The 19,902-nt window shown below is 38.1% G+C and overlaps 1 protein-coding gene across 2 annotated transcripts in view; it reads right to left on the reverse strand.

The window, feature by feature from the left end:
• Positions 1 to 212: 212 nt before the first annotated feature.
• LOC121387694 overlaps positions 213 to 19,902 on the reverse strand; it is a 33,460-nt gene continuing 13,770 nt past the window's right edge. The window contains exons 2-3 of one of the 2 annotated variants that reach the window (XM_041518885.1): positions 19,134 to 19,182; positions 213 to 500 (exon numbers count right to left, since the gene is read on the reverse strand). In XM_041518885.1, coding sequence (XP_041374819.1) covers positions 19,178 to 19,182 — 5 coding nt within the window. In that variant the 3' untranslated portion in view covers positions 213 to 500; positions 19,134 to 19,177. The remainder of the gene's footprint in view (positions 501 to 19,133; positions 19,183 to 19,902) is intronic. The other variant, XM_041518884.1, reaches the window with a different exon arrangement.

Here is a 19,902-nt window from a genome sequence, read left to right on the forward strand (position 1 = left end):
ACAATACATACATAGACACACAATACACATATAAAGACACAACGCATACATAGACACACAATACACATACAAACACACAACGCATACATAGACACACAATACACATATAGACACACAATACATACATAGACACACAATACACATACAAACACACAACGCATACATAGACACACAATACACATATAGACACACAATACATACATAGACACACAATACACATACAAACACACAACGCATACATAGACACACAATACACATATAAAAAACCCCAGCATACATAGACACACAATACATACATAGACACACAATACATACATAGACACACAAGATGCACACACATTATCTAAATAGAGAAAAACAATGAACACTGTGATTGCTCGATTAAACCATTGTCTGTTGTCCGCTATCTACATCCGTCCAGAAGATACTGCCCCTACTTTGTTGTGCTGGAACCTTCGTGTTGCCAAGCGACCACCGTGGAGAAGTTCGTATCACAGGATCTGAAAAGATATATAAAGTTTGTTTTGTTTAACGACACCAGTAGAGCACATTGATTAATCAATGATCGGCTATTGGACGTCAAATATTTGGTAAATCTGAAACGTAGTCATCAGGTGAAACCCGCTACACTTTTCCTAATGCAGCAAAGGATCTTTTATATGCATTTTCCCACAAACAGGAAAGCACATACCACGACATTTGAAAAGTTGTGTTGCACTGGTTGGAACGAGAAAACCTAATCAGTTCAATGGATCCACCGAGGTCGTTTGATCATGTGACGTAAGGACCTCAAGTGAGCACTCAACGGACTGAGCTAAATCTCGCCCGAAAAGATATAAAGTCCAGAATGAAAAATACATACATGTACACACACACGCACACACAGACATACACACACACACACACACACACACACACACACACACACAGACATACACACACAGACATACACACACGCACACACAGACATACACACACAGACATGCATGCATATACCTACCTACATATATATATATATATATATATATATATATATATATATATATATATATATATATATATATATATATATATATAATGGGGCGATTACATAACAAAAGTAATCGATTACGATTACGATTACTTAAGAATGTCATGATTACGATTACGATTACAAGGAAAATGAAAGTAATCGATTATGATTGCGATTACACTGCCCAGTAATCATGATTACAATAATGATTACATTTTCACAAATATGAACTATTTTTGAGGTGATGTTACCAACATGAAATTATTCATTTGATTTCACTAATTAAGAACAAATAATGGATAATTGTAGATTATTTATTACATCATATATTATATTTAAAACATGTAATTGTATTTTCAAAACCCCTCGGTGGACTAGTTCAACTTATAGTTTTTCTCTTACAACCAGTGTACCATGACTGGTATATCAAAGGTCGTGGTATGTGCTATCTTGCTGCCAATGGAAAACATGTAGCGGGTTTCATCTGATGAGTATGTGTCAAATTTACCAAATGTTTGACATCCAGTAGTCCATAATTAATTAATCAATGTACTATAGTAGTGTCGTTAAACAAAACAAACTTTACTTATTACATGAATATTTAAAACATATTATTATATTTAACGACAAAACGTAGTTACATATGTGTTAATCTCCAAGCTGCTAAAAGAAACCATGCCCCTTTAATCGCCGAACTGCTCTAGTTCAGTGTCACATAAAACAAGACTTATAGTTTACAGTTATCAAAGGTCAGAGCTGTCAACTATGATCATTTGACAATACATCAAAAGTGTTAAATGCGATCGGTTGTATTGTGGCAGACTCTTTGCTTTTGTTAGTCTTAATGACTGCAGACGGACAGCGCACAAAATTAATCTCTTGTCTGTAAGCTTGACTGGGCAGCCAAATCCACACACAGCAATAAGCTATTTAACATATATAGTCCCTCCCTCCAAAGCATCACTACAATCGTTACAATTTTAGTAACATAACCCACAAATTAAAAAAGAAAGACTAAAAGAATAGGATATTTTTCTGGTTCAGAAAATATTTTGTTCCAGCACTTTCTTGCCACGTGACTTCTGGAGAATCAATTATTTTAGTCAACTTGTAAATTACCTGATTCACTTGACAGGTAAAAAGCCATAAAAATAAAATACAGGACAAAACGTCACAGGAAAAAAGTCACAACTTTTAATAAAAAAAAACAATATATTAGGCAATGTGTAACTGACTCCTAGTTTCTTTCGATATTAGTTTGGTCGTTTCCAAGTCAAATTATAGTTCTACTATAGTCAGCTCTATTGTCTACACTGATTGCTCAGTGCTGAACCCAACTACTAGCACTGTTACTCGAGTCGTTACCAAGCATATCAAAAAGTTTTGGTTAATAGGCACGTTTTCATAAGCTCATGTACGTCATATTCAATTTACTTATTGATTTCCTTCTTCATTTCCTTTGAAGTTTTATAGCTTACCACAGGTGTACATAGCATATGGTACATAATATAACCATTTACAGACATAATGGAAGGTGTTGTTATAAAACAGTTAAGGAGAATATGACAATATGTGTACAGAACTCTATTTAAAGCTAAGTAACCATAGATTCACGCCTTCTTATTATTTTGTATAACTATTTTCCAAACTTACATACTTTGTTTACATTGCTAGTAGGTAATAACTTTATTACTTTAAAGATACATGTATATTGAAGGATGCTATAATAATGACTAATATATAATCATAAAAAAGGTGCAAGTTCATACAGTTTGAAACTTTAATCCTAGTGTAATAATCACGGAAGTAATCATAAATTACGATTACATTAGCAATGTAATCGATTACGATTACGATTACATGGTATTCTCAAACAGAGTAATCGATTACGATTACGATTACATGGAAATATGTAATTGATTGTAATCGATTACGATTACTCCATGTCTTATATATATATATATATATATATATATATATATATATATATATATATATATATATATATATATATATATATATATATATACGAATGGAGATGGATGGATGAATGAATGGATAGATGAATGATGTATGGATTGGTGAATGAATGAGTAATCAATCAATAGGTGGATTGATGACTGGATGGATAATGGGATGGATGGATGGATGGATGATGGGATTGATGACTGGATGGATGATGAGATGGATGGATGGATGGATGATGGGATGGATGGATGGATGAATTAACAGACTGAGGGTGAATGAATAATGGACATAGTTAATGGAGAATATAATACTTTAAAACTATACAGCAATAGTTTATTGACAATAACTTGAAACGAAAAGAAAAAAAAAAGAAGAAAAAAAAAAAAAAAATAAAGGGAAAAAAAAGGAAAAAGAAAGAAGAAACTTCAGAATACGATAAAAAGGTAAACGACGTTGACAAGCTAAAGAGTAAGTAATCATTGTGAGTAAAAACGAATATTGATCTTTGAAACCAGTGCGCGGAGGTAAAAAGAAAATAATGAAAAAAACCCACCTGTTTCTAAGTAACCTATTTACTTACACTTATAAGGAAGTTGTGAAACAAAAGAAGAACACATTTTGAACTAAACAGTGAAAAATCGAAATATATCGAGCGCTTCATGAACAACGTCTCACTTAAAAAATGGAGTAAATTAATAAATGACAAAATATGAAACATGGAAATTCAATATATGAAAAATAAAATCATCTTATTATGCTGTTTACTGATGATGACATTTTAACTTTTGTGGATATAATAACGACATTTTTATCGGAAATTTGCTCCATATACTTCTCATGTAAAATTACACTGACTTGAGGAAAACGTTCAAATGTACCACCATCTGTTATTTGTCAAGCTCATGTCATCGATAGAATTTCACGATGTACTTCTGTTTAATGTACCACTATCTGTTATTTGTCAAACTCATGTCATCGATAGAATTTCATGATGTACTTCTGTTTAATGTACCACCATCTGTTATTTGTCAAGCTCAGGTCATCGATAGAATTTCATGATGTACTTCTGTTTAATGTACCACCATCTGTTATTTGTCAAGCTCATGTCATCGATAGAATTTCACGATGTACTTCTGTTTAATGTACCACCATCTGTTATTTGTCAAACTCATGTCATCGATAGAATTTCACGATGTACGTCTGTTTAATGTATCAACGTTTCTATACCACGTATCTGTACAAGAGCACATTAATATATTAATCATCGGCTATTAGATGTCAAACATTTGGTAATTTTGCCATACAGTCTTAGAGAGGAAACCCGCTACATTTTTCCATTAGTAGCAAAGGATATTTTATATGGACCATCCAACAGACAGGATAGTACATATCACTGCCTTTGATATACCAGTCGAGGTGTACTGGCTAGAGCCATAAATATATATTTGACAGTTACTGAGGGAATTACCACCACCCTCTCCATTCCCCGCCTTTTGAGAAAGGTTCAGGGCCTCCTCGTTTGTAGACTGGGCCCACCGACGGTGATCGATCCCAGACTAACCGCGCATCACGCGAGCGTTTTACTACTGGGCTATGTCCCGTCCCGTTTCTACAGCACGTATCTGTAATAGGAATGTAAAGTGATGGTGCCCTGCGGCTATTGGATGTCTAACTATTTCTACAGCACGTATCTGTAATAGGAATGTAAAGTGATGGTGCCCTGCGGCTATTGGATGTCTAAATATTTCTACAGCACGTATCTGTAATAGGAATGTAAAGTGATGGTGCCCTGCGGCTATTGGATGTCTAAATATTTCTACAGCACGTATCTGTAATAGGAATGTAAAGTGATGGTGCCCTGCGGCTATTGGATGTCTAACTATTTCTACAGCACGTATCTGTAATAGGAATGTAAAGTGATGGTGCCCTGCGGCTATTGGATGTCTAAATATTTCTACACCACGTATCTGTAATAGGAATGTAAAGTGATGGTGCCCTGCGGCTATTGGATGTCTAAATATTTCCTAATGCAGCAAGGGATCTTTTATATTCACTTTCCCACAGACAGGAAAGCACATACCGCGACCTTTGACCAGTTGTGGTGCACTAGTTGGAATGCGGAAAACTCAGTCAGTTGAATTTATCCACCACGGTGTTTCGATCCTACGACGTAAGCTCCTCAAGCGAGCACTCAACCGACTAAGTTAAATCCCTCCCTCAGAGGCAATACAAACACGTGAATTCTGGGTCACATTCCACAAATTAACTATCAGGTGCTATTTTTTTGTTGACTGATTGTTTATTGGTACGAAAGTAATACCTTTGTCTTTTCAGTTACATAAACATAAATTTATTTAATTACTTGTTTGGAAAACATAATTATGTAATTAATTTTAACACCATGGTGAGAACAGATAAACAATATTTCAACACAATCAAGAAAACGGCCATCGGGTTTGACAGAGAGAGAGAGAGAGAGAGAGAGAGAGAGAGAGAGAGAGAGAGAGAGAGAGAGAGAGAGGTGGTGTGTGTGTGTGTGTGTGTGTGTGTGTGTGTGTGTGTGTGTGTTCTCGATTAAAGTCAAGGAAAGGTCTGCACAATCGACCAGTCAAATGTCTATAGATAGGTTGATTTCATCAGTCAACGGGTGGGTGTTGTCGGAGGCAAAATTTGACATGTCAGACTTTCTACCGACGTGGATTCCATCGTACGATAGCCGCTACTCCGACAAGAATCGAAACACAATTGCGACATCGGCTGTTTCGATCCTATTTCATAGTACGACATATATTGTGCAAAGGAATCGCACAAATGTGTGTCCGGCTTATCAGTCGGCAATAACCGATCACGCCGACGCGACGGTTTAGTTAGCAAGTGTAATCTACCTTAATCTTAATCTATCTTAATTTGACATTGCTGAAATGCTGAGTTTGAACTTTAAAGTTTTGGACGAAATACGGCTTGTGTAATTTGTTTATTAAAAAGTACTAAACACACACTAGTGTTTGTGCGAGTTACAGGTACACGTGTCTAAGGAATAAATACACCTGCTAAATTTGGCCCAGTATTTCTGTCTATTGCGCGCCTTGCCGAAGTTAAAATTTATTTTGTTTAACAACACCACTAGAGCACATTGATTTACTGATCATCGGTTGTTGGACGTCAAACGTTTAGTAATTTTTATCATATAGTCTTAGAAAGAAACGCGCTACATTGTTGTAGCCCACGTCTGTCATGGAAACGCGCTACATTGTAGCCCACGTCTGTCATGGAAACGCGCTACATTGTTGTAGCCCACGTCTGTCATGGAAACGCGCTACATTGTTGTAGCCCACGTCTGTCATGGAAACGCGCTACATTGTTGTAGCCCACGTCTGTCATGGAAACGCGCTACATTGTAGCCCACGTCTGTCATGGAAACGCGCTACATTGTTGTAGCCCACGTCTGTCATGGAAACGCGCTACATTGTAGCCCACGTCTGTCATGGAAACGCGCTACATTGTTGTAGCCCACGTCTGTCATGGAAACGCGCTACATTGTAGCCCACGTCTGTCATGGAAACGCGCTACATTGTTGTAGCCCACGTCTGTCATGGAAACGCGCTACATTGTAGCCCACGTCTGTCATGGACGCAGGTGTCGACTTACGCGGCTCCTCCGTCCATGACAGGTAACTTTTTCCATTTGTGGCAAGGGATCTTTTATATGAATCATACCAAACAGGATAGCACATACCACGATCTTTGATGCCAGTTATGGTGCACTGGCTGGAACGACAAATATGAGCTGTCTATGAACAATAACAAACGCAGACATTGAAATAAACAAACCTTTGTCATCTCTATCAGACATGTCTCGACCACAAGAAAGCCAGTCTTCTTTTTCAAACACATCATGAGAACGCGCACTCATTTTGCTAACAGGCGTTGAATTCAGAGATCTGCTTATCTCCATGTTTGTATTTACTTCAGAGCTTTCCATTCCGTTTGCGTTACTATGGTTACTACCACATTCCTTCATTCTAACCAAAGTTCTACGTTTTCCCGTATTCAGCCAGTTAGACCACAATGCCTTGGAATTTCGAAAATAAGTTCCTCTGTTGATATGTTTAGAAGGTGGGGCACTGTGAGATGTATTCTTGCATGGACTAATCCCCACAGGAGCTGTTTCTAAACTACCGTGAGCACCAGTTCCTCTGTTTGCTCGACACGACTCACACCCACACGACTTTCTATCCTGCCCAGAATTAGTACAGACATCATTTCTTCTGTTTAAATGTTTCCATGATGACACATAATAATATATATCTTTGCGCAGACTATCTCTGGTAAACTCTGACATATTAGTAGCCCCTAACTCTCCGTTTAGCTGACATATATCACATCTGCAAGACCCAATATCTTGTTCGGAATGCACATTTGAGTTACTGTGAAAGTGTCTCGAAATAGTGTTATTAAAAACGTTTGAGCAGTTGCTGTATCTACTACTTGTATTACTTTGTGGAATGTGCTTACAATTATTTGTATGAATATCGTTTGGGATGTTCGAAGAACTATTGCCTTTATTTGAATCTGTGGCGCCTCTGTGCATATCCTCATGGCAGCACAAGCCCGAAAACGTCAGCTGTATTATTCCGCATGTTGGTATCTTATTGCTGAGTGCATCACGTTTTAGCACACCCCACGCCCTCCGCCCTCGAGATTCTGTCTGCGGTGTGTTCACAATAAACTGTTCCCTTCTGTGACGAGATATAGTAGAACTGTCGGCATGTGAGTCAGAGCTCTCAGCTGCTGCATTAGAAGCGATATCAGCGTCAACAGGATATTCTTCAACGGACTGACAGGTTCTAAAGCCAGTTACGTCGTTTGTGTCTGATGCGAGACTTGAATCATTAATATCACTTGTCTCAAAGCTATGAATGGAGTTACGAATCGTCTTTGAACCGTGGGTACTTTCTTGGCCATAAACATTGCTTGGTTCACGAATCAAGTTTGACTCGTGGATATTTGAATAATAAACGTGATTGGAGTCAGGTTTTGAGTTCCAGTTATCAACATGATTTGCCGCATTGTTTGGACTTGAGTCAAGAGTGCAGTTTAAATCAGGAATGACATGTAATTTACAAATATAGCTAGAATCGCGGACGCACTTGGAATGAAATATGTCACGAATAAACTGTTCCCTAGGTAATCCAGCGAGCTGGAGGTCCAGACTGGAATGAAGCCCTGCTTTAGGTGTTACAAGCTTACTCTTTTTATCAAAACCCAGCACGTAAGCATCTGCAGAGCGAGACTTTGACAAAGCCTTCGCCTTTTGATCTTTCTCTTCACTGTGAACTTCTCTGATAACGCTCAGCTTGGTTTTCGCAGATTTCAAAAAGGAAAATATATTAGACACTACGCCAACTGTTTTCTTAATCTGATGCTTTTTGCCATCTGCTTGGGCAGATTTTGATGCAGAATCATTTACCAAATCATCGGACGAATCTGCCTCGTATGCATTATTCGTAAACGAGAAAATAAAATCAGTGCCGTGTTCGTTGGTGTCAGCTACGTTTAACTTTAGTTCGGACAGACGTCTTGCTTTGTATCCCGGACCCGTATTGAAATCAGGGTAATCAAGCCTCAGAGATCGCTTCAAGTAATCCAAGGGCATGGAGTAAGTATTGCAGAGGCTCGACGATATCCGTGGGCGTTTGATGTCTAGATTTAGTAATGCGTAGTCCAAGCAGGCTGTCCGTTTCTTCACCACCCTGCGATGGTGACGCCAGAACGAGAATGCTAGAAACAACACCATCGCAAACGCCACTAAGACCGATGGAAGCCATAAAGAATACAAGACATTCCGTGCACTGTTAGAACTGTGTGCGCTGGTGCTGTTCATAACTCTCTGTCCAGGGCATGTCTTTGTGAGGAATCACATCTCAGACTGAACTAGATTTCTGTAATCATCATAAAGCACAATGACGGCATGCTGCCACCAAAAATCGTTATCGTGTTAAAATAGTAAAACTGAGATAATGTAATAGTGTAGCTATGAAGAGCTTTTATCGCAGCAGCTACATGCAATTATTCTTTTCCTGTTAGTCGGTAGAGAGATATTATAATGGTATTAATAATGGCTTACACAAACAAAATTCGTTTTTCTTTTGGTATTTGCAAAATTGCGTTAGTGGTCGTAGCTGGTGCAAAGCTCCTTCTTAGTTCAGTGGTTATCACACATAAGATCCTTAGTTCGAACCCTCGGAGGAAATATCAAAATATATTCTGGTTGTAATTGAAGCACAGTGATATAATTACAATACTGTCATAGCTTATGACAACCCACTTGACATGAACCTTGAAAATAACAATGAAACATCACCGAACAAGTCATATGTTATATACACTGATGAGAAAAACCTACCAATCCGTCACTAACCTTGAGCCATATGTTATACACAGTAATCCGAAATGAAGTAACAAGTAATCATCGAATTAAGAGTTATACGTTGTGCACAGTGCATAAATAAGGTACTACGTTATCACCACATTATAGATAGTTTAGTTTCACACACATCTGAGCTATATATTACTGACAGTGCATAAATAAGGTACTACGTTATCACCACATTATAGATAGTTTAGTTTCACACACATCTGAACTATATATTACTGACAGTGCATAAATAAGGTACTACGTTATCACCACATTATAGATAGTTTAGTTTCACACACATCTGAACTATATATTACTGACAGTGCATAAATAAGGTACTACGTTATCACCACATTATAGATAGTAATATATAGCTCAGATGTGTGTGAAACTAAATATTACTGACAGTGCATAAATAAGGTACTACGTTATCACCACATTATAGATAGTTTAGTTTCACACACATCTGAGCTATATATTACTGACAGTGCATAAATAAGGTACCATTAATCAACGAATTACAGCAATATGTTATAAACAGTGCACAAATAAAGCAACACGTTATCAACAAATTAGAGTTATGAGTTATAGACAGTTTAGTTATTACCACAAGTTTAGCTATATGTTATAGACAGTTTAGTTATTACCACAAGTTTAGCTATATGTTATAGACCGTTCAGTTATTACCACAAGTTTAGCTATATGTTATAGACAGTTCAGTTATTACCACAAGTTTAGCTATATGTTATAGACCGTTCAGTTATTACCACAAGTGTAGCTATATGTTACAGACAGTTCAGTTATTACCACAAGTTTAGCTGTATGTTACAGACCGTTCATTTATTACCACAAGTGTAGCTATATGTTATAGACCGTTCAGTTATTACCACAAGTGTAGCTATATGTTATAGACAGTTCATTTATTACCACAAGTGTAGCTATATGTTATAGACCGTTCAGTTATTACCACAAGTTTAGCTATATGTTATAGACAGTTCATTTATTACCACAAGTGTAGCTATATGTTATAGACCGTTCAGTTATTACCACAAGTGTAGCTATATGTTACAGACAGTTCAGTTATTACCACAAGTTTAGCTGTATGTTACAGACCGTTCATTTATTACCACAAGTGTAGCTATATGTTATAGACCGTTCAGTTATTACCACAAGTGTAGCTATATGTTATAGACCGTTCACAAATAAAGCAACAAGTTATCACCAAAGATTAGAGCTATGAGTTATAGACAGTGCAGAAATAGAGCACCACTAATGACCAGACACTGAGAAGCAAGTCATTAGTAAATAACAGGAGTATGGCATAAACACATCCCAGAAACTCGGCATGTCAACACGAAACTAGAAGCACTTATTTCAATTTATCAAAGGTAAAATATGTTGTCACCTACAGTCATTAGAATCAAACACAACTCCCAGAAATAAAATTAATCCATGTTTGCACAATCCGTTAATCGACATTTGAGAATACATTTTCCGAAGATGCGCATTATTTTTTAAACGGTCAATGTTAGCGGAACGGCTCCCAGCCTTTGTGTGTGTAAGTCAGTTTGGAGATGAGTCCCGCTGTCTGTAATCTCCTCAAGGTACTGCAGCTGACTACCTCACATCACTCCACATTCTGTGCTCTCCCTTTAAAAATGTCACGCTTATTAAAACAAAAAGCGCAACACCGCTGTTATTGACGTTTGTCTTAGATTCTGAATCAAGAAATGTCATTGATCATACTGTCGTGGAAAACACCAGCCAGATTGGCGCTGGTTCGCTGGTGTGGTCGATCATAATCCGTGCACCCAGGGGATACTTTCCCGGTACAACAAGGCTATACCAATAATATACAACATGACATATACTGTGTTGCTCCAGGGAAAGTGTATATCGAGACTGATAGCGACTACCTTTATTACATGCTAGATATTTCATAGATTTGAAGAACCATCGCGATGCGGTGTCTCGAACAAACATTATTTCCGATCCTTGCTCAATAGTAGCAATTGTGACAATATCGGGTGTTTTCTCTAAAACTACAAACAATGTGTACGACATAGGAACTGATTAAAACAATAAGCTGTATATCAGTATTTCAGTCCACGGATCTCCAGCTCAGTTGCCCAATATAGAGAAATGCAATTCACAATGTCTTTTCAACTGACTATCCAGAATTTCACCAAACGTCTTATATTTCAGTTTAACCATTAAGGTATTGATTCATAGTGCGTATGTGTGTTATTTTGTTGTTGTTTTTGTTTGTTTTGTTTCTAAGCGCTCGCCTGATGCTCGGTCGGCGTGGGATCGATCCCCTTCGGTGGACCCATTGGGCTATTTCTCGTTCCAAACAGTGCACCACAACTAGTATATCAAACACTGTCGTATGTGATATCCTGTCTGTGGGATTGCTACTAATGGAAACATGTAGCGGGTTTCCTCTCTAAGACTATATGTCTGACATGCAATAACCGATGATTACTAAATCAATGTGTTCTAGTGGTGTCGTTAAACAAAACAAACTTCTTTAAGACTGTATGTCAAAATTACTAAATCAATGTGATCTAGTGGTGTCGTTAAACAAAACAAACTTCTTTAAGACTGTATGTCAAAATTACTAAATCAATGTGCTCTAGTGGTGTCGTTAAACACACGAAAGTAGGGGGGGGGGGGGGGTTGTCGTAACTTGAAAACAGTTCAGTTCCTGTAGGAATTTTAATAAGTATAATGGATATTTGCTTCTCCGTCTTCAGAAATCGAAAAATATATCTTTTTATAAAATTAATAAATCTTCTAAGAACCAAGTCAATAATGGCGACTGCTGACGTCAAAAGACAACATAAAAGAGCACTATCCGCGAGCTTCCAGAGAATAATGATGGCATTATATGTGTTCGTGTTTACATCCAATTACCCAACAAAACCGTGTTATGGGTGCGTGACTCGCTGGCGAATTGAATGATGATAATACCAGTATACACTGAGCGACAAAAGACATGCAAGAAACACAAATAACGTGTACACAATTCCACATACCGTAAATTAGTATCCAGTTTAATATTCTTAAAACAGAAACTATTACTTTTTTAAACGTCTGTTAGCCAGCAATCAAAGCATTTCAATATCCTTCCGTCTAATTCAGACCACAGCCTAAAACAACAGATTTTATTATCATGTTGCGAAGCGGAACGGAACGGAAATATGTTTAACGTGCACATTCAGAGCAAGCCGTTGTAGCGCACGCCTGTCGTGGGCGCAAGTTCTTGCGAAGCAAGCCCTTTCGTCCAAGACAGGGGGGGGGGGGGGGCGGGGAAGGCGGGGAAGGCGGGATTCCCGTTTACGACTTAAGCACTGAAGTACCGCAGAAGACTGGTTGTCGGTAGCGAGGTAAGGCAAGGCGGAAGGCGGAAAAATTAGGCCGAAAAGTTGAAAGTAATTTGTTTGCCTTACGTCCGAAAGTATTATGGTGATTGAACGCTAATTTTGAACGGTTCAGCCGAAGATAAAGGGTGTCGGATTTTTTAATTTATCTTAAACGTACCGACCTATAGGAACCTAAGTTGTTGGAGTACCGGGTAGCCCTGAAAAGGGCTGTCAGGGTTGCGGTTTGGCGTCGAAGTTGGTGAAGCTGTTGAAGACAGTTTTACGGCGCTCAGGTAGTGACGATCTAAGACCCTGCGCAAAGCCTTGTGGAGAATCTCGTACAGTTTTACGGCGCTCAGGTAGTGGCGATCGAAGACCCTGCGCAAAGCCTTGTGGAGAATCTCGTACAGTTTTACGGCGCTCAGGTAGTGGCGATCGAAGACCCTGCGCAAAGCCTTGTGGAGAATCTCGTACAGTTTTACGGCGCTCAGGTAGTGGCGATCGAAGACCCTGCGCAAAGCCTTGTGGAGAATCTCGTACAGTTTTACGGCTCTTAGGTAGTGCTGATCGAAAACCCTGCGCAAAGCCTTGTGGAGAATCTCGTACAGTTTTACGGCGCTCAGGTAGTGGCGATCGAAGACCCTGCGCAAAGCCTTGTGGAGAATCTGGTTGGGTGCTCCTCTTTTGATGTGAACCTGTCTAAATTGGCCGCTGTGATGGGTGGTGGCCAAGTATCTGTAGGGGCTGTTCTCCCGTCTGCGGATGTCGCAGGTGCCCCTTCCTCCATCGTATGGTAGCCCGAATGGCGGTTCAGTGAGGGCGGTACCTGGAAGCTGGTCGTGTAATAAAACACTTGCGTTGATCTCAATGCAAATACAGCGTTATCACGGGTCTGAATTCAACTATGAAACTCTTGACAATACCTCGTTTTTTCACAGGTATGAAAGTCTACCAACGGTACCGTGACAATATTTATTTTCTTCTGATATTCGTTACGACTACAGACGGCCAGGCAGCCAGTCGTATCTAGCTTGATTCCATGGGCAGTCATCCCCCACACTGTCACAGACACAACCACAAATAACAAATAACGTTGAAAGTAGTCCTTCAAGATAATCCTTGGTTTATTTCCCCTTAAAATAGCTTAAAATATAAACACTTTGATAAATATTCACAAAAGCTGATTTTAATCTAATGATACCAAAATAAACACATCTAGACCAAGATACTTGTAATAATAAATGGGTGTGTCTCCCGAGGGTATGACCCCACATGGATGATTACCCGGCATGCACTGCAGGTTCCGTGTACTCCGGGCTCGGGTGATACCGAGTCAAGTAGTCCCATACTGAAATGGAAATACTGCGGCTTCACCATTCATCTCATCATCATCCATGTTTGTAATGTCCAATAAATAGAAAAAATGTCTTTGTTTCTGTGTTAAATGTTTCTGGAGGTGTTTTTTTTGTTGTTGTTTTTTGTTGTTGTTGTTGTTGTTGTTGTTCTTGGGGGATTTTTTTATCGTTCTAGGCTTGGTACCTTCCACTGGCGTAGGCAGGATTTTATATGGGGATTGGGGGGTGGGGTGGGGTGGGGGGACCCACACTATGTATATGCATGTGTATGTATGATTTTTATAAAATTTAATAGTTTTTTTTTAAATGATGGGGGTGGGGGCGTGTTCCCGTGGGCCCCTCCCTACGCTATTGCAGGGACGGCGCATGGCAGTAACACGTTTCAAAGAGGCACTTTTGTGGGTTATATTTGTTGTATCTGTAAAAATGTCCTTCTCAATTGAATTTGAAAGACGAGTCTGACAACTTCGAGCAGTACCACTATATTTTACGCTGCCGCTCCTGCTCTGGTACCCTCCCCGCATCCTCCCCCTCACCCTTTTGAGCTCTAGCTTAGCTCGTGCTCGTCGTGGTTTCTTGCGCAATCGTAGAACATGTGCCGGTGGGGACACAGGCTTGGAACAGATATGTTTTAAAAAAAAAAGGTGTCATATTTATCGACCACCTTAAATAATTGTCGTAACCCCCAAGGATTAAGTGGTCACTGCAGATCCTATCCCATCGTGATGGTCATTTCCATTACGCACGGGTTCTGTTTAAGAACCACTTCCATGCAAACCCTCTGGTTGTCGGTCTGTTTAAATTTCGGAAAAACTGCTGCTTTGATACATCCAAACACTAAACAATGGTTCACCATATTTTACATTTGAGAACTATCTCCAAAAGAATATTCCATCCATACAATTCAATTCAACAGAATAAAATTTTCGCGTTTTAAAAATACACGTGTTCCACCTTCCCACTAAAATGTCTGAAAGGCCGCGAATCACGCTTTCATGTTATGCCGGTTAGCGCATCACGGGGTCACGTGACTTAGCTCTTGGAGTCGACAAGTGTTTTGGCAAGCGATGGAAAAAACGCGACTCTGTATTGTCAATATATTAAAAACGGGTACATTTAAAAAAAAAAAAATTATTGATACTTCATATATATTGTAAAAGGTATACGTAGATACCAAACAATAGTGAATTACGTTTTTGATAAATGTGGACCTTTAAAATTAAAATCTTCTTGATCGTCCATATTAAAATGTACAGAAAAATTTGTTAATTTAGCACACAAAAAAAAAACCTCTGTCATTTCGGTATTCAAAAATCTCCTTTAAAATTCATAACTGCTGCTAAATGTTTTTGCTAAAGTTAGCACATAAATTCCATGTTAAACATCACCCAATAAAACTGTACAAGTTACTAGTATGCAGTTTTGTACTCACTATACTCGCCCCTTCTCTACCCCTTCTCGTTTTCTTCCTCTTTGTCAATCTGTGTCTATGTCAGTCTCTGTCTGTGTCAATATGTCTATGTCAGTCTTTGTCTTTGTCAATATGTCTATGTCAATCTTCATCTATGTCAATCTGTGTCTATGTCAGTCTTTGTCTATGTCAACATGTCTATGTCAATCTTCATCTGTGTCAATCTGTGTCTATGTTAGTCTTTGTCTATGTCATTATGTCTATGTCAATCTTCATCTATGTCAATATGTGTCCATGTCAGTCTTTGTCTATGTCAATATGTCTATGCCAATCGTCATCTATGTCAATCTGTGTCTATGTCAGTCTTTGTCTGTGTCAATATGTCTATGTCAGTCTTCATCTATGTCAATCTGTGTCTATGTCAGTCTTTGTTTGTGTCAATCTGTCTATGTCAATCTGTGTCTATATCAGTCTTTGTCTATGTCAATCTGTGTCTATGTCAGTCTTTGTCTATGTCAATAGGTCTATGTCAGTCTGTGTCTATGTCAATCTGTGTCTGTGTCAGTCTTTGTCTATGTCAATATGTCTATGCCAATCTTCATTTATGTCAATCTGATTGAAATCAGCTCTACTGGTCTAATACGAGTGGAGCTGATTTTAATCAGATTGAAGTCTAAGTATCTTGTATTTTAATATGCATCTGCTTGTAATTGTAGGGAGAGGTGTTAATATAGGCTAAGCCTGTTGACCAGCTCCATTTTGTTTTGATGACTTTTTTCGATGACTTATTTCTACACACACGACCGTCTGTCACAGTTCGCCGTTACAAAATAACACAAAATGGATTTGCGTGGTGACATTTATCATTTGCATATAACAAAGTTTAAATCATATTTTCAGAATATTGTCACAGTGCTATAATTTTAACTTTATAACAATACAGTTTATGTATTTATTTGTACACATACATTAATTAGAATTGGTTAATTGGTAACCTGACATCTACCGTAACCTGTTAAAACGACTGGAATAAAAACCTAGCTTTATCATCAAGAGGTAAAACGTACACTATAATTAAACAAAACCTTAGATTATAAAACTATCTTATTATATTACCACAAACATCCTGGGCTATAGTACTCAAGTATAGAACATATAACCCCTACTTACCAGTGGAAATAGGACGCTGGAATAACACCCCATTAGAAAGTCGAACGTGCACATTGTGTAACAATAATATTGAAGACGAATTTCACTATTTATTGACATGTACTTATTTCACTAACATTCACTTAAGCCATATTATTATTTAAAAAACCCAAGTAGACTGGAATTTAAACAATTAATGTGTTCTGAAGAAATTATGTAAATGAATAAAAGAAATTATTGTTAAATGCAGTAAATCCTAAACAACACTAGTCTATATATATAAATTATTTACAATGGCTATTACTGCCCAATTATACATATATCTACATGTATGTGTGCGCGCGCATGTGTGTGTGTGTGCGAGAGAGAGAGAGAGAGAGAGAGAGAGAGAGAGAGAGAGAGAGAGAGAGAGAGAGAGAGAGAGAGAGAGAGAGAGAGCGTGTGCTTTATTAAGATTACATCACTCTTTACTCCATTTGTATTATATTATTGTCTTTATTATTCAATTGTATTTGTATTATACTATTGTTTTTATTACTTTATTGCATTTGTATTACTACTATTGTACTATTGTCTCCTGTAAACCCTATCTTGTCACTACAGTTTATATATCATGTTCCTCATATGCCGCTGTGTAACGGCCTGAGCGTAATAAAGTTCTGTTCTGTTCTGTGGTATCTACTGAGTTAGCAACCTGCCAATCAGACCGATTGGTGTCAAGCACTAATGGGATATGTTACGAGCAATCAAAGACACAACGTTTTTTAATTATTGTCACGTCTTAACGAGTACACCAGGACAACTATATATTTTATGGATTAGTGTTTAGTATGTATGTTATAAATAGGGATAATTGACCCATGAAAGAGAGACCTAAAGGCAGACCCAATGAGAGACTCAAGGGAAGACCCAAGGAGGACAGCTCTGCTGTACACTTGAGGTTCTCAGTCGCAATGTCAACTCTATCGGGAGACCTGTGTGTCATTCACGCAAGAGCTGATCCTAACCCTTGAGGTTCTCAGTCGCAATGTCAACTCTATCGGGAGACCTGTGTGTCATTCACGCAAGAGCTGATCCTAACCCTTGAGGTTCTCAGTCGCAATGTCAACTCTATCGGGAGACCTGTGTGTCATTCACCCAAGAGCTGATCCTAATCCTTGAGGTTCTCAGTCGCAATGTCAACTCTATCGGGAAACCTGTGTGTCATTCACCCAAGAGCTGATCCTAACCCTTGAGGTTCTCAGTCGCAATGTGAACTCTATCGGAGGACCTGTGTGTCATTCACCCAAGAGCTGATCCTAACCCTTGAGGTTCTCGGTCGCAATGTCAACACTATCGAGGGACCTGCGTGTCATTCACCCAAGAGCTGATCCTAACCCTTGAGGTTCTCAGTCGCAATGTCAACTCTATCGGGGGACCTGTGTGTCATTCACCCAATGGCTGAGACCTCTATTATCTGTGTTACCACGTTGTTAAACAATGTTTCATTTGGAAGGGCAAACAGAAACACCACCAACATGTGACTACTGTTCCTTCAACTTTCATTCGTCAGCAAAATAAGAAAAGGAAAACAACTAAAGTGTTAATTGGTGAAGATCGGAAAGCAAAATCTACCCAATTCTACAGCCAATGGAGTACACCAAGATAGATGACAGATCTGAGAGTGCTGATGGCCACAACGTATTTCAATTCTATATCATCTAATCTATGAGTATATCTAGTATCTAGATCTACCCCAACCTATTGAAATGTACCTGGCTCTACATCGAAGCGACTACAACACAATCTACACGACTTTACAGCCAAGTACAACTGAACCAAGTATACTTGAGTGGAGCACAGTCTTGTAAAAAAATACTTTTTCTAATCAAGATTTGACAGAAATAAAACTTATAGAACAGATGGACAAACAGAAATGCCTGGATATTCGTGTCAACGAAAACGGAAAATCCGGACGACTAGCTTACCATGGAATTCTTCAAAACGGAATAGGGAGAGACCCTAATATAGGCATCGCCTGTTGGTCAATCCCTAACTTTATAACAAATGTCAATAAATATTGTTTACAACCCACCCCCACCGCACCCCCCCCAAAACCCCCCCCCCAAAAAAAAAAAAAAAAAAAAAAAAAACCCACACACAACAAAACACAACGAACTTTCGAAGCGACACGGTTATCACAACGGCAAGTGGTAATAGGCAAAAACACATTATGAATGTCATGCAAATCTGTCCATCACAAATGCTCTGTTTGAAATGTTCTTTTGTAAATGCTTACTGTACGGTTTACAATACATGGTCAAATAATTTTTGTATTATTTCATACTATCTTTAAGGCCTAGGTGCTGGTGTAGCCAGGAGTTTATATCGGAGGTGGTCAATCAAGCTGTCTATGATTTTGTTATGTTTCTAAATTGGCAGAATCAAGGCTTAAAACAAATAAAATGCGTACTTACTGCTAATGGTGAACTCCAACGATTCACTTCGGTACATTAACAATTCAACCTAAATGGCAATCATTTATTATATGTTAGACTAATTAACTATATTCTAAAATATTGGCTTCGTAGAATAAAAGGACATAGATTAAATATGGAAATAGCTGAAAATGATCCACTAATGACAAAAATACAAAACAATACTGATAACATATTTATATACAATATTTATATTACACATATTCAGTGCTCTTTAGAAAACATTTATCACAAATGGTCCCAAAACCTCAACACAACAATCACCGAAACCATGTTATCACAATGCTTTAAACTTATACGAAAAACTACCATGGACACTAAGACGCATAATTTTCAATTTAAACTTATACTTTTACTTACTTGAATAAATGTGGCATACAATCAGGTAATCTATGCACTTATTCTTCACTCGTTATCATACAAGACAATTGTGGATAAACCTTAAAGACTGGTTTGAGATCAAAACAGATACTACCTTGAATCTAGATATCTGTTTTATACTACTTGGAGGTCTAAACTTAAATATTTTATTAAACCATCTATTTTAATAGTGATACGGTACATTAATAGTTATAAATATAAAAATCATTCTCTAAATGTTATTGAAGTTGAGAATATAATAATGTATTACACAAATATTGAAAAATTCATATCGTCAGAAAAAGAAGACCCAGTTCACAAGTAAATGGGATCATTTACAATCTTAATCATTTAAAGGCGTTATTTTCTTTATTTTTGCAAACCCATT

Source organism: Gigantopelta aegis, chromosome 13 (genome assembly GCF_016097555.1).
Source record: "Gigantopelta aegis isolate Gae_Host chromosome 13, Gae_host_genome, whole genome shotgun sequence".
Taxonomy (NCBI): Eukaryota; Metazoa; Mollusca; class Gastropoda; order Neomphalida; family Peltospiridae; genus Gigantopelta; species Gigantopelta aegis.